The sequence below is a fragment of the Petaurus breviceps genome, unplaced genomic scaffold (assembly GCF_028583685.1).
Source record: "Petaurus breviceps papuanus isolate PSGF00001 unplaced genomic scaffold, PetGlider_PUasm1.0 90397, whole genome shotgun sequence".
NCBI classification, from domain to species: domain Eukaryota; kingdom Metazoa; phylum Chordata; class Mammalia; order Diprotodontia; family Petauridae; genus Petaurus; species Petaurus breviceps.
This window is the reverse complement of record NW_027187239.1, coordinates 497,170-511,104: the sequence shown is the minus strand read 5'-3', so window position 1 is coordinate 511,104 and position 13,935 is coordinate 497,170. Positions and strand designations below refer to the sequence as shown.

The 13,935-nt window shown below is 55.4% G+C and overlaps 2 protein-coding genes across 2 annotated transcripts in view; both read left to right on the top strand.

Annotated features, from left to right (window-relative positions):
* Nucleotides 1-13,798, top strand: part of DAGLA (diacylglycerol lipase alpha) — a 63,075-nt gene extending 49,277 nt beyond the window's left edge. The window contains exons 15-20 of the mRNA XM_069108522.1: nucleotides 1,163-1,231; nucleotides 1,585-1,657; nucleotides 2,165-2,361; nucleotides 2,634-2,763; nucleotides 8,718-8,890; nucleotides 9,172-13,798. Of these exons, the coding sequence (XP_068964623.1) occupies nucleotides 1,163-1,231; nucleotides 1,585-1,657; nucleotides 2,165-2,361; nucleotides 2,634-2,763; nucleotides 8,718-8,890; nucleotides 9,172-10,096 (1,567 nt within the window). The 3' untranslated portion in view covers nucleotides 10,097-13,798. The remainder of the gene's footprint in view (nucleotides 1-1,162; nucleotides 1,232-1,584; nucleotides 1,658-2,164; nucleotides 2,362-2,633; nucleotides 2,764-8,717; nucleotides 8,891-9,171) is intronic.
* Nucleotides 1-13,935, top strand: part of FEN1 (flap structure-specific endonuclease 1) — a 129,382-nt gene that overhangs the window by 49,359 nt on the left and 66,088 nt on the right. The window lies entirely within an intron of this gene.

Genomic DNA, 13,935 nt, shown 5'->3' with positions numbered 1-13,935 from the left:
GAGTATTGTGTGTGTATATGTGAGAGAATGTATGTGTGAGAATGTGTATGTGTGAGAGTATTGTGTGTATATGTGAGAGAATGTGTCTGTATGTGTGAGTGTGTATGTGTGTATATGTGACAGAATGTGTGTGTATGTGTGAGTGTGTGTATGTGTGAGAGTATTGTGTGTGTATGTGTGAGAGAATGTGTGTATGTATGTGTGAGAATGTGTGTATGTGTGTATGTGTGAGAGAATGTGTGTGTGTATGTGTGAGAATGTGTGAGTGTGTATGTGTATGTGTGAGAGTATTGTGCATGTGTGCAAGTGAGTGTGTAAGAGTATTGTGTGTGAGTGTGTGTACGTACATGCACATAGATGTGTAAATACATACACATAGATGTGTATTACATGCAACTTTGTTGTTCAGCTGTTTCAGCTGGGTCCTACTTTCTGTGACCCCATTTGGAGTTTTCTTGGCAGACACTGGAGGGGTTGACCATTTCCTTCTCTAGTTCATTTTACAGATGAGGAAACTGAGGCAAACAGGGTTCAATGACTTGTGCAGGGTCACCCAGCTAAGAAGTGTCAGGTCACATTTGAACCCAGGTCTTCCTGCCTCGAGGCCCATGCTCTGTGCACCACAGCGCCCCCCAGCTGCCCCCATTCCATATTCCTGTGAAGTAGCCTAACTTCGTGGGTACAAGGCCTACCTTGGAGTTGCGAGCCTTGGGTTTGAATCCTCCTTCTGATACCCACACTGTCTGGGACTGGGGGAAATCACTTCAGTTCCCAGCGTTCCAGGCAACGGGATGAAACTGTGGCTAGAGATGAATTGCCCATCACCTCGGGCACAGGGAGTTTCCATACCAGAACTTCCCTACCTGCGCAACCAAAAGTCCAGGAGAAAAAAATGATGCATTCTGTGGGGGCGTCAGAGAGACGCAAAGAGAGCACCGTGTGAGGCCCAAGGCGTGTCCCTGCCACCCTGAGCGGGGTGGGGGGGGGTCTGAGAGGGGCCCACAGGCAGGGTCTGGGCACGGATGGTGGAATGGGAGTACCATGTCTGAGTTGGCTGGGGAGGACACGGGAAGGACAGAAGGGCCTCAAATGGCCGAGGTACTTGGGACCTCCGGAGGTCCTCGGCCTAGTCCCTGACTCTGGGCTGTGGGTTCATTCACAGTGAGGATGCCATGGAGTACTCCAAGGAGTTTGTGACTGCAGTGGTCCTGGGCAAAGACCTGGTCCCCAGGCGAGTCTGGCCACCCTGGCCACCCTGTCTCTGCCCAGTCCCTACCTCCGCGCACGGGGCCTGTCCCCATGTCTCTCACTTTTCCCCACCCTCCTCAGTCTTCTCCCTCCCATCTCCTTTCCTCCAGTCCCCCTGACATGTGCCCTGAGCTCTAGTGCAGGCCCAGGCCTCCTGGGCATCACCATCTTACCCCACCTCATGTGCTATGCCCTCGCCCCACCTGGCCTGACCTTGGGCCAGCTCCCTTTGGGTGCCCTCCCCTCCTCACTGCTCACCCCTCTCTGCCCTCTGCCCCAGGGCCCGGTCCTCCCACCTGCCACCCAGGGCTAAGCTTGGCCTTCTCTCCCCAACAGGATCGGCCTGTCACAGCTTGAAGGGTTCCGAAGGCAGCTTCTGGATGTCCTGCAGCGCAGCACCAAGCCCAAAGTGAGCAGGTGCCCCCCACAGAGCTGGGCCAGGCCTGGGGCCTGTGTCTTCCAGGGCCCTAAGGGTCTTGTTGGGGGCAGACTGGGAGTCCAGAGGTCAGAACTCCCACTTTGATGTCCGTTTAAGACTCTCCAAACATCTTCCTCACTTCCACTTTGTGACGGAAATAGAGGATGTGTCCCCTTTTTATGGATGAAGAAGCCGAGACTGGGGATAGTTACGTGACTTCAGAGGTTGTAGCCAGACAGTGCCTGACATAAAGGCTTATGAAGCGAGTAAATGACTGAGCCAGTCAGCACTGGGGAGCCTCGGCAAGGGCAGCGGCCAGTTCTCAGCTGTCGTGCCTTCTATGCTGGGCTGAACGCTTGCTCGGGGTTGGCCAGAGGCAGTGGCGATAGTGCGCTGTGCCAGGGGCTTCCCACAATCCCCTAAGCCGTGGTGTTCACCCACTGCCCAGCCCTGCCTCTTCCTTTGGGGCCCCACTCAGTTTCCTCTTCCCAAATCTAGTGGCGCATCATTATTGGGGCAACCAAGTGTATCCCCAAGTCGGAGCTGCCAGAGGAGGCCGAAGTGACCACCATGGCCAGCAACCGCTTGTGGACCCACCCCAGCGACTTGACCATCGCCCTGTCAGCCAGCACGCCCCTGTACCCCCCGGGCCGCATCATTCACGTGGTGCACAACCATCCGGCCGAGCACTGCTGGTAGGTACCAGAGGAAGGGCAGCCCGCGGCCTCCAGGCCTCTCTGCCCAGGTGGCTGCCAGAACCTGGCCGTGATCCCAATTGAGTTTGGGGGCTCTCAGTCCTAACTGTGGCTAGGGGATAATGAGGCATGGCTCAGCCTGGGAATACTTTGAACCTTCGGGGCCTACATGGGGTAGTGCAAGAGAAGGGGAGGGAAAGGGGGCAGAGTCAGACTGCATCTCTGATCCCTGTGTCTTCCCTTCTCTGTCAATGTCTGTATGTCTGTCCCAGCTGCTGTGAGCAGGAAGAGCCCACATATTTTGCTATTTGGGGGGACAACAAGGCCTTCAATGAAGTGATCATCTCTCCAGCCATGCTTCATGAGCACCTGCCTTATGTGGTCATGGAGGGACTTAACAAGGTAAGGGGGAGCCTGGCCCCCCACTCTAGAGAAGCCGGTGGGAGCTGCTGCCCAGAGCAGAGCCACAAGCTCTCGTGGGGGTTAGAAGCCTCTGCCACTTAGCCCTGGCTGGGATCTCCTCCTTCCTTGGGCCTCCACTTCTAAATCCTGGGACCCCAGAGGTCTAAGACTGGAGAGTTTCTGTTTAAATTGTTTAAAAATGTTTTATTGATGTTTTCTCTTCCTCTTTCCTTTTCCACATTTTCACCACTTCTTAATGACTCTGCTGTGCCCCCATAGAACCTTTCCTTGTAATGTAAGTGAAGAAAAAAAAATGAAGGAACAGGCCAGGACTGACCTTTTTCCTCCTCCCTTTTCCCCTCCTCCCCCTCCTTCCCCTCCCTGCTCCCTCTCTTCTCTTCCTCCCCATCTTTGACCCCCCATTCACTCACCACTCTTCCCTCTCCCTCACGTCTCTTCAGTGTCCTCCTCAGGCCCATTGAATCTCCCCTCCTGGCCTGGCTTTGCATACTTTGCTCTGCATAGGGCCCTCAGGTTTTCCTTTGAATCTATTTCATTTGTCTTTTTTCACAGTGCAATAAGTGACAGGCCTTTCCTAATGGAAGGCCTAGCCCTAGCCCTTACCCTGTTACTATGGGCCAGTCTGTCCTGTGCCCACCCCACCCCCAGACCATGGAGAGCCGTCATGCTTCTTGATCCTGGGGGCACCTTCTCTGCTCCCATCTCTTTGTTACCACAGAAAGGAATGGCGTCCATGGGACTTTCCCTTGGGTCCTCACCTTCCTCAGGGCATGGGACCATAGGGGTATCACAGAGCCTGAAGGTGGGTGCAATTTGGTGACTCTTCCTGGCTGGCTCCCAACCAGAATGGCAGACCTAGAATGGGGGTGGTCACAGCTCCCACCTCAGTGCACCGAGGCCCTTCCCTCTTTTGTCACCTTTGTCCATCTGAGGGACCTGAGGTGGAATGTCACAGCCCTTTAATTTAATTATCAATGATTTGGTGCTTTCTTTCTCATGGTTGTTGACAGTTGGCATTTCTTCTTTTGAAAAGTGACTTTGGCAGCTGAGCTGCTTTTGTTCTTAATTATGTTAATTCCCTCTGTGTCCTGCAAATGTTGGAGAATTTCTGAGCTGTTTGGCCCAAAGGATTCTCAGCACCTACATGTGTATGCTCCCTTCCAAGGCCTCAGAAAGGTCACAGGAGACTCGGCTCCTTATATGGGGCAGAAGCCGAGGCCTGAACACCCAAGAGGAAGATCGAGTGAAGAGTCCAAAGGGCCCGGCCCCCCACTCCTTCCTCAGAGAGGAGGCTGGTGCCTGTGGGCGAGGCCCTGGGCCTCTGTGGGAGTCAGGGGCCTTATTCGAGCATTTGTGCCAGGGCAGCCAAGAAGCAGCAGCAAGGAGGGATTTGTCCTTCTCTTTCCTCCTCCTGCCCCTGAGCCTCCTCTGGGCAAGAGATTGTGGGTCAAAGAAAGAAGTGGAGAGACCAGCCCCAGACAGCTGGGAGTCCTTGCTTGACCTGCTTGGAGTAGTGGGCTGGGTTGCCTCAGGGGGCTGTCAGTGCCTTCTGCAAGTGAGGGGTCCCAGGTTTGGGGTGGGGGACTCCTCCCTAGGGGCCTTCCTTGAGGACCAGAGTGGGCATGGGCTTGGATATGGCCCCCGGCACAGGGCAGTGGGAAGACGGCCACCTCTTCCTGTGCGGCCTTAGGCCAGTCTCTGACCCCTGGGCCTCAGTATTCTCATCTGCAAAAGGAGGAAAATAGCCACTGGGCCTGGAGTCAGGGGACTCATCTCCCCGAGTTCAAATCCAACCTCAGACGCTGACTGGCTATGTGACCCTGGGCAAGTCACTTCACCCTGTTGGCCTCAGTTTCCTTATCTGTAACGTGAGCTGGAGAAGGAAATGGCCAAACCCCTCCAGTGTCTGCCAAGAAAACCTCAGATGGGGTCACAGAGAGTCAGTCAGACGCGGCTGAACAATTGAGCAACACCGTGCAGCCCCGGGGGTAGCTGGGAGTCAGAGAAGGTGGCGGAGAGCACCCCCGGGAGCCATCCTTTTGAATCGCGCCAACCATCACCGTTGTTACGCTGTTCCCGCCGGTACCCCCATGGTCATGGTGAGCAGCGTCAGCTTCGCTGCCCCTGCTGTCATCGTCACCGCCATCATTATTGCCGTCATTGTCATCATTTCATTATTATTGTTATAATATTGTTATTAGCATCATTATTGTCATTTTCAGCATAATTAATCATCAGCGTTACTGTGTCATTGTCATCCTCATTATTGTAATCATCGTCGTTTTCGTCAGAATGACCATCGTTACTGTCATAATCACATCATCGCTGTCATCGCTGTCACCGTAACCCTCACCATTGCCCTCACCTTCTTGGCAGGGGCCCCCATCGGTGGTCCTGTCCGTTTCTCAGAAGCACACAGGCTGACAAGCCAGACCTGCAGCCCCTTTACCTTGGGAGTGCTGGGGGCACTTTGCACTGACGGCTGTTGCCTTTGCATCGGATGCCCACAAGCTGCTGCCTCGCCCCCTGTCCCCTCTTCCAGACTCCCCTAGTACTGTCTAGGGCACCACCATCCTCCCAGTCTTGCAGCCCAGATCCCTTGGTCTCCCTCACCCTAGGTGTCCACTCACTCCCAAATGCATTTCTTTCTGCTTGTACAGTATCTTCTGTATTGGTTTTGTACTCTAGCCCTTTTCTCCACTCGCTCTCCACCATAGTTCAGGCTCTCACCCCCTGTCCCAAATCTCCTTCTTCTCTTCTCCCTCCTCTGCACAGATGCAGGGACGTTTCTTCAGCTCAGGTGTGACCGTTACATTTCCTTACCCAATCTATTCCATTAACTCCTTGTTGCCTCCAGGATAAAATACAGACTTTCTTATTTGGCTTGTAAAGGCTGTCTTTGCCTCCTGGCCCTGACCTACCTTTAGTCTCATGACTCCATGGCCATGGATGGTCCAGTCAAACTGGCTTTCTTGCCATTCCTCCTCCACAACACTTATCTGTACACACTTGCACTGGCTACCCCCAGGGTGTGGAATTCTCTCCATCTACTGGCCATGCAAATTTGGATGAGTGGCTTCACTTTTGAGTGCCTCAAGAAACTCTCCTCTGAGGCTCTAAGTTTCATTGGCTTAGGGAGTTTCCTCATTTGGGAACTCCCTATGGCAATGAAGTCACAGGTTAGGGAAGAAACAGAGGGGCAGGGTGAGGTAGGAGGGAAAAGGAAAAGAGGAGGACTTCTAGATGCACATGTTGTCATCCCCAAATAGAAAATCACCTTGAGGGCGGGGACTGGCGCCTTTTTCTCTCTGTATCCCCAACATCTAGCTTGGTGCCTGGTACACAGTAGGTAGGTGCCTAATAAATAATTAAGTGGTTAATTGATGGGCACTGAACCAGGCACAGGGGAAACAAAGACAAAAACACAAGATGCTTATGTTGTTACTGGGGGATGGGATGTGTACTCCAATGACTACAAAATGCGTATCAGTTCAGGGCATGCAGCACTAGGCGCTAGGGAGTGTGGGAAGGCCCCTAAGAGGTGAGCTTTGGAGGCAGCTCCCCAAAATGGAGGTGAACAGGAAGTGCATGTCAGGTGTGAGGGGCGGCCTGTTCACAGGCGCAGAGACGGGAGATGTAAGCAAGACTGATGCCCAATTGGCTTGCCATTCTCCCCTGCTCCCAGCGACATGGGCTCCATAGTCAAGCTCAGCTTTGCTCACCACCCTCCATAGCAGCCTCCCTAGAAGTGACCTCATGGGGTCCTTGGTTCCCCCCACCACCACCACCACCTGAATTTCTCTTTAGAAGTTTATTTGAGGGCTTGTTTACTTTGTTTAACTTGCCCTAGACATGAAAATTGTTAGCTATAGCTCTGACTGGAAGGGACCTTAGTGATCATCTAGCCCAGGGGTAGGGAACCTGTGGCTCTCTAGATCTTCAAGCACCACCCTTTGACTGAATCCAAACTTTCAGTCAAAGGGTCGCACTTGAGGACCTAGAGGGCCACAGGTGGCTTCAAGGCCACAAGTTCCCCACCCATGATCTAGCCAGATACCCTCATTCTACAGATGAGGAGACCCAGGGAAGGAAAGTGACTTGTCCAAGATCCCAGCACAAAGTCGTGTTGAGATTGCAGCTTGAGCTGGGTCCCTGGACTCCCTTTGGAATGGCTTTGAAAAATTGTGGCATCTTTTTTTTTTTTTAAAGCAATCGGGGTTAAGTAACTTGCTCAAGGTTACACGGCCAGTTATTATTTCTGGGTGTGGTGCTGAGTATCTCAGCCCGGATTTGATCCAGGTCATCCCGACACTGGAGCCGGAGCTCTTACTCACTGAGCCACCTGGCCGCCCCTAAGCAATTGGGGTTAAGTAACTTGCTCAAGGTTATACGGCCAGGTGTTTCTGGGTGGGTGCTAAGTGTCTGAGCCCGGGATTCGATCTCCAGGTCTTCTCAACACTGGAGCCGGTGCTCTTACTCACTGTGCTACCTGGCCGCCCCGGCATCTTTTTTCTTGAGGATCGTGATGAAGAAAAACACCAGCACTATCACCAGAGGGTGATGCTTCAAGAATCTGTTATTTTGGGGGTGCAAAGGTATCTGTCACTGATGCAGATCCCAGCTCCCTGGAACTTGGGTCATGTTAGGGAATTGCCTGTGACTGTCCTTGGGGCCCAGCAGGTGATATAGTTGGGGTTCCTAATCTTTTGTAAGTTCTGGCCCCCCTTTGGCAGTCTGGTGATGCTTATGGACCCCTTTGCAAAATAATGACTTTAAATGCATAAAACAAAAGACTGGATTACAAAGAAAACCAATGATATTGAAATACAGTATTTTTTCCAAAATGTTTAGAGATCCGAGGTTAAAAAACCCCTTCTCTCTACACTCCAGTAGGCTGGCCATAGGACCTTAAAAGATTTTCTAGTTTGGGGGTTGTTAAGGGGGAGGACTTTTTACTTGGCCCATAGGAAGTGCTTAATAAATCTTTAATGACAGCTTTTTAGATGTTTTGATAACTTTGTTTGATTGGTTCCCTTTGTAATCCTGTACTGTGCACTTAAAAGCATTCTGAGAAGGGGTCCACAGGATTTGTCAGACTTCCCAAGGGGTCCATGACACCAGAAAGGTGGAGAACCTCGGGTCTAGTCCAGCCTCCTCATTCAAAAGAGGAGAAACTGAGGTACAGAGAGTGCCTTTGTTCATGATCAGACCCTGGATTTCCAGCTCAGTTCTCTGACTCCAAAGCCATCCCTCTCTCCTCACATGCTGTTCTTTGTCCCTGAGTCTACATCTGAAGCCTTCACTGCCTGGCAGGACCTGGCCCAAGGCCAGCCATGGCCATGCCAAGTAGAGGCCTTGAGGTGGGAGGCCTCGGGTGCAGGAGCAGCTTTGCTGGGTTGTTTGAGGGCCCACACCAATGGGACTCTGAGTCATCTCATCTGGTCGCCTGGGAGACAAATATGACAGGCATTATTGCCGCTGTTTTACAAATAAGGAAACTTTTGCTGAGAAAGGGAAAGTCCCTTGCCTGTCATCAGTCAGTTAGTGAATGCCCGCGAGATTGCCCAGAATGCCCAGATCTCTCCTGACTCCAAGTCTTTTGTTTGCTGTTGTTCGGTTTCCGACTCTTTGTGACCCAGTAATACCGGAGGGGTTTGCCATTTCCTTCTCCAGCGCGTTTGGCAGAGGTAGAAACTGAGGCAAACGGGATTAAAAGATTTGCCGGGAGTCACAGCAGTGAGTGAGCACATCTGATCTCAGGCCGGGCGGTGTACCCCTTGCAGCGCCACCTAGCTGCAGCACATTAGCTGGACTGCAGGCCCTCGGGCACAGGGTAGAGTGGGCCTTGCCCTTAGACAGATTCTGCCCAGCCTTGAGCCAGTGGCCTGTCCAGAGCCTTTCTTGACCAGCAGCCCCGGCCTCTCTCCCCCCAGGTGCTGGAGAACTACAATAAGGGGAAGACGGCCCTGCTCTCTGCAGCCAAGGTCATGGTGAGTCCCACCGAGGTGGACCTGACCCCAGAGCTGATCTTCCAGCAGCAGCCCCTGCCCACCGGCCCCCACTCCCTGGAGCCTCCGCCAGCTGCCCAGAGGAGCTGCAGCATCAAGTAAGTGCCACTGTGATTCCCCAGGAGGGCTGGGGTGGGGACTTGGCTCCCTCTGGCCCTCCATCCCAGGATTAAGCAGTAAAGGGAAGCCTTCTCCGCTAGGCATTCACCCTGCACCGCGTCCAACCGGCCCTCCCCAGTGCCCCTCCCTGAGCCGGGGACCAGGCCCCAGTTGGTGGGAGGCCTCCTCCTCCCTCCTGAGGGGCAGAGCCCACTGCCACCCGGGAGCCTCCACCAACTTGCCCTCCCTGCCCCTACCCTGCTCCACCCCCACCCGGCAGGAGCCAGTCCCAGTCCGAGATCAGCCTGGAGGGTTTCTATGAGACCAAGGCCTTGTCCCCCACAAGGAAGGACCCGGTGGAGCTGCTGCTGCTCACCACCCAGGAGCGCCTGTCGGTGGAGCTGCAGGCCCGGCGGGCCCCCCTCGCCACCATGGAGAGCCTGTCGGACAATGAGTCCGTCTACAGCTTCGACTCTCGACGCTCCTCCGGTTTCCGCAGCATCCGCGGTTCCCCGAGTCTGCACGCGGTCATGGAGAGGGACGAGGGCCACTGCTTCTACATCGACCCGGCCATCCCCGAGGAGAACCCTTCCCTCAGCTCAAGGACAGAACTGCTGGCCGCCGACAGCCTGTCCAAACACTCGCAGGACACGCAGCCGCTGGAGGCCGGGCGCGGCGGCGGCGGCGGCGGCGGGGAGAGCCCGCAGCGACGCTCCAGCGGGGAGGAGGGTGGCTCTTCCCCTGCGCCGGCCAGGGGGGAGCTGACCCTGCACAATGGGCGGCTGGGGGACTCGCCGAGCCCCCAGGTCCTTGAGTTTGCCGAGTTCATCGACAGCCTCTTCAACCTGGACAGCAAAAGCAGCTCTTTGCAGGACCTCTACTGCATGATGCTGTCCGACAGCCCCGGCGGCGGCTATGGCGCGCTGCCCAAGTCGGTGAGCGAGCAGGAGATCCTGCTGCGGGCCCAGTACGAGCCGAACCTGGTGCCCAAGCCCCCCCGACTCTTCGCTGGCTCCACCGACCCCTCGTCCGGCATCTCGGTGTCGCCCTCCTTCCCCCTCAGCTCCTCGGGGGAGCTCATGGACCTGACCCCCACTGGCCTGAGCAGTCAGGAGTGTCTGGCCGCAGACAAGATCCGGACTTCTCCCGCCGGCCACACAGCCAGCCCCTCCAAGCAGGAGGACCTCATGATCTCGGCCCTCTAGTTCTGGGGGTGGGGGGAGCTCGGACCCACCACGCAGAGCATGCAGCAGACCCAGGTCTGGGGTCGCCACCCCCTGCCGGCCCGCAGGCAACGGCCGGAAGCGTCCGGAGGGCCACTTGAGTCCTGGGGGCCCGTTGCTGGGGAGGGAGGGGCCGAGCTGCCAGCACAGAAGGAGAGTGGAATCACAGGGTCCGTTTCCCTACCTCAGCCCCAGTCAGTGAAGGCTTCTGGGGTCCACCATGAGCTGGGGAGGGAGGTGAGCAGTCCAGGTCACCAAAGCGGCTACATGTATGGGAAGGGGCTAGGCAGGGGCCGGGCAGCGCTTGGCCTCCCATTCTCCCCCTCCAAGAACGGCCTTTCCAGGGCTTCTAGGAATCATCATTTGCTGTTCACCGGGGCCCTGCCCCCCCCCCCCCCCCCCTCAGAACAACCCCCCCCCCCCAGCTTTCTCCCTGCTCTCCCCTGGGAAGGAGGAGCCAAGGTCAGGCACTGCCACCACCCCCCATCTCATCCCTGGCCCCCAAAGCCCCAGATCTGTCATTGTCACTTCAGCGGGACCCTCCTCTGGCTGCCTTCCCCGGCCATGTCCCTCGGTCCCCAGTCGAGGGGCACGGTCAGCAGTCACAAACTGTGAATGTTTACAGAAGCCGACAGGCTCAGCGGAAGATGTTTCTGCTGTGAAGGCCTAGCCTGTCTCCCCTGCTCTGAGACAGCTGCCTTCCCCACAGGCTGGGTGCTCCCCAAGGGTGGGCTTGGCCCAGGGCTTCCTCAGGGGACTTGTCAGGTCCGTCCCACCTCCCTCCCCTCCCCAGCACTCCTCAGATGAAGGAGCCTTTTGGGCCCAGCTCACTCCTCAGGCCCTGGCACCCCCTGCTTAGTTGCACTTCCCCCATTGAAGGCTTCTCAGACCCCCCGAGTATGGACAATAACCTGGTCCGAGGCTTTGAAAGGAGCTTTCTGCAGGGAATGGGTGCCAGTCCCTGAGTCCCCACAGGCCCTGGGGACAGACCAGGGGTGTCAGGAGGTGGTTGAAGAACCTGGCACCCCTCTGCACTAGCCTCTCCCTTGTAGGCCTTACTGGCTCTGGTCCCTGCTGCAGCAGTGACTGCCCCTCACCCCTTTCTGCAGCCTCTGCACCCCCCCCCCAAGCTCAACCCCAGCTGCATGGTGAGCTCTTCTGCTTCAGAGAGGAGGGAAAGCAAGCATGTCTGCTGCTTGCTGGGTTGTTCATAGGCCTCCCTGCCTTCCTGCCACCTGCATGCATTCCCCAAGCTCAGGGCGCTTTTGGAGAGAGGGCCCTTGCCTGCTTCCCTTTTCCCCAGACACCTTGGATGCCAGTATTTGAAATGAAACCCTTTGCTACCTCCTCCATGCCCTGTGGCTGGGCCACCTCACTCCCAGGACGCAAATCCCTTCTCAGTCCCTTGGAGGGGGAGGTGGCTGTCTGGCCCCATGTCCCCATTAGCAGCTGAACCTAGGAATATTGCCCTGTGAAGAAGGGGGCATGAAGGCCTGCTTGGGCTGCCTTAGAAAAGGATGTCTGAGGCCCCTCCAAAAGGGTAGGGTTCTCTGGCCTCCCACATGCTGCCATCCCCACAGAGGTGCCCATCAGAGACTGAACCTCCTCCCACCACCACCCAACCTCCCAGGGAGCAAGGCCAGGGGTAAGCCCAGTGTCTCTGTTTTCAACAGCCATTTTCCTTGCTGAATTTGGGGTATGCCTGGGGAAAGGGTGAGGGAGCCAGAGACTTTGACACTACTGGTCCTTGCCTAAGCCCTCTGGATTAGAACATAGTGAGCTGATGTGACCTGGAGAGTTGTATGTGTGTGCCAGCTTCTCCCCACGGGATCTGAGCAAACAGCAGCCCCGCCTGCCTCGCTTTCAGCCCTTTCTCCCCTCGTTTCCTGGACCTTTTGCTTTCTTTCTGCCGTTGCCCCTAGTCTCCCTCCCACTGGGGACGATGATCATGGGACAAGGCTGCTTAGACCCCTCACCAACCTGCCCAGGCTCGGGGAAAGTGCTTCTCTTGTCTCCATGTCTCCCCTTCCCAAGAGCTTCTCTTTGGGGCCGGTTCAGATGCCTGGCCTCTTCCCATGGATGGCATCAGAATGCCAGTGGGAGAAGGTCACCCCTCGGGAGGGGCCCTTCTTTCCATTGCCCAGCACCACACCTACCCCAGTCCCTGTTTTTCCTGAAACTCCATCCTGGGCACTTTAAAAAGAAGGGAACATCTGTGATGCACCCAGGCAGTCAGACAATGTAGGCCACGGAAGAAGAGCCCTGATGGGTATCGTCCCCGTGCTCCGGCTGCTGCCTCTCACTGAGAGGGACGAGGCCAGGGAGCCAGCCTCTATCACCTCCTCCTTGTTATCTCCCATTGGCATCACCCTCCTTTTCCTGGGACCCCCTGCTTCAGGGACCTCACTCCAGGCTCCAATGGGGCAAACTCACTGTGGGCACAGGCTGCTTTCCAGCATGGAAGGGAGATGACAGGTGATAAACTCGTGTCTGAGGATGAGCTGGGCTGGGATTTAGTGTCTGTTTGGAGGTACGCTCTCCATAGGGTTGCCTTCCCCTGCCCCCTTGCCTCAACCTGCCAAACTTCTGCCCCAGAGGCAGAGCTGTCTGGGTGCTCCAGAGCCCCAGGTCCCCCCCCAACATAGTCCTTTCCCTCCCCCTCCACGAATGCTCTAGCCACAGTGTTATAGGGCCAGGTTGGCTGGTCCAGGGTCCCAAGACCCCTCAACACTGGGGAGGGGCAGGTTCTCTCCCAAATGGTCCCAAGAGACGTTCGCCCCTCCAAGACTCCTGGGCTCTGCCTCTGGGTTGGAGGGGTCACTCCATTTTTCTTCTGGGCTGGAAGAGAGCCAGGAGCAGCAACCTTCCACCTCCACCCTTTAACCCCCACTTCTGACACAGCTCCCACTCCACTTTGCCCTCAGACCCCTGCCCTAAGTGGCCCTGAGCTGCTTCGTTCTCCAGGGGCCGACAGAACCTCCATATGCAATCACTAAGGAAGCAACCAGGCCCTCCCACCTCCCCACCCTGCCTCTGGCCCCCACAGACAGTTACGCACTCTGTGCCAATCCCACCTGACTTTTTTTGTACCTAATGTATGAAAGATCCAAACTAATATTGCTGTAAAAAAGGAGAGACAAATTAATATAGCTTATTCTATAAATCTATCTGTATATAGAGGTTTCTGTATATTGTATAGAGCTGTGTATAAACTGGTTGTAGAAGCAGGCTTGGTGTGAGTGACTTTTCCCAGCAGGCACTGGGGACAGGCGGGGGACACTTGCCAATCAAGCAACAGCTTTTTATTCAGCATCAGGCACTGTTCTTGGGTCTGTGATTCAAAGACAAGAAGGAAGTCATTTCCACCTCCTGGAGACTGCCTCCGAAGGAGACGCCTTTTCCAAGGTCTGTCGGCCAACAAGCGTTTACGAAGCCTTTATTTTGGCTGCTAGCTGGGACAGTGGACAGAGTTCTAGCCTTGGAGGGAGGCAGACCTGGAGTCGTCCTGCCTCAGGCGCTTACCGGCATTTTGGCCCTGAGCTAGTCACCTTATCTGTAAGATGAGGACAGCCAAAGGGCACAGTTGGCCTCAGTTTCCTCATCTGTAAAATGAGCTGGAGAAGGAAATGGCAGACATTTCAGTATCTTTGCCAAGAAAACCCTAAAGGGAATCACAAAGAGTCAGACAGGACTGAACAACAGCTCCCGCTTTCCAGAGTTCAGAGGATCGAATGCTATGGTGTTTGTAAAGCGCTTTACAAATCCTGGCTATTGTTATGTACCAGACCCAGTGTTGAGCACCAAGGAATACAGAGAAAGTG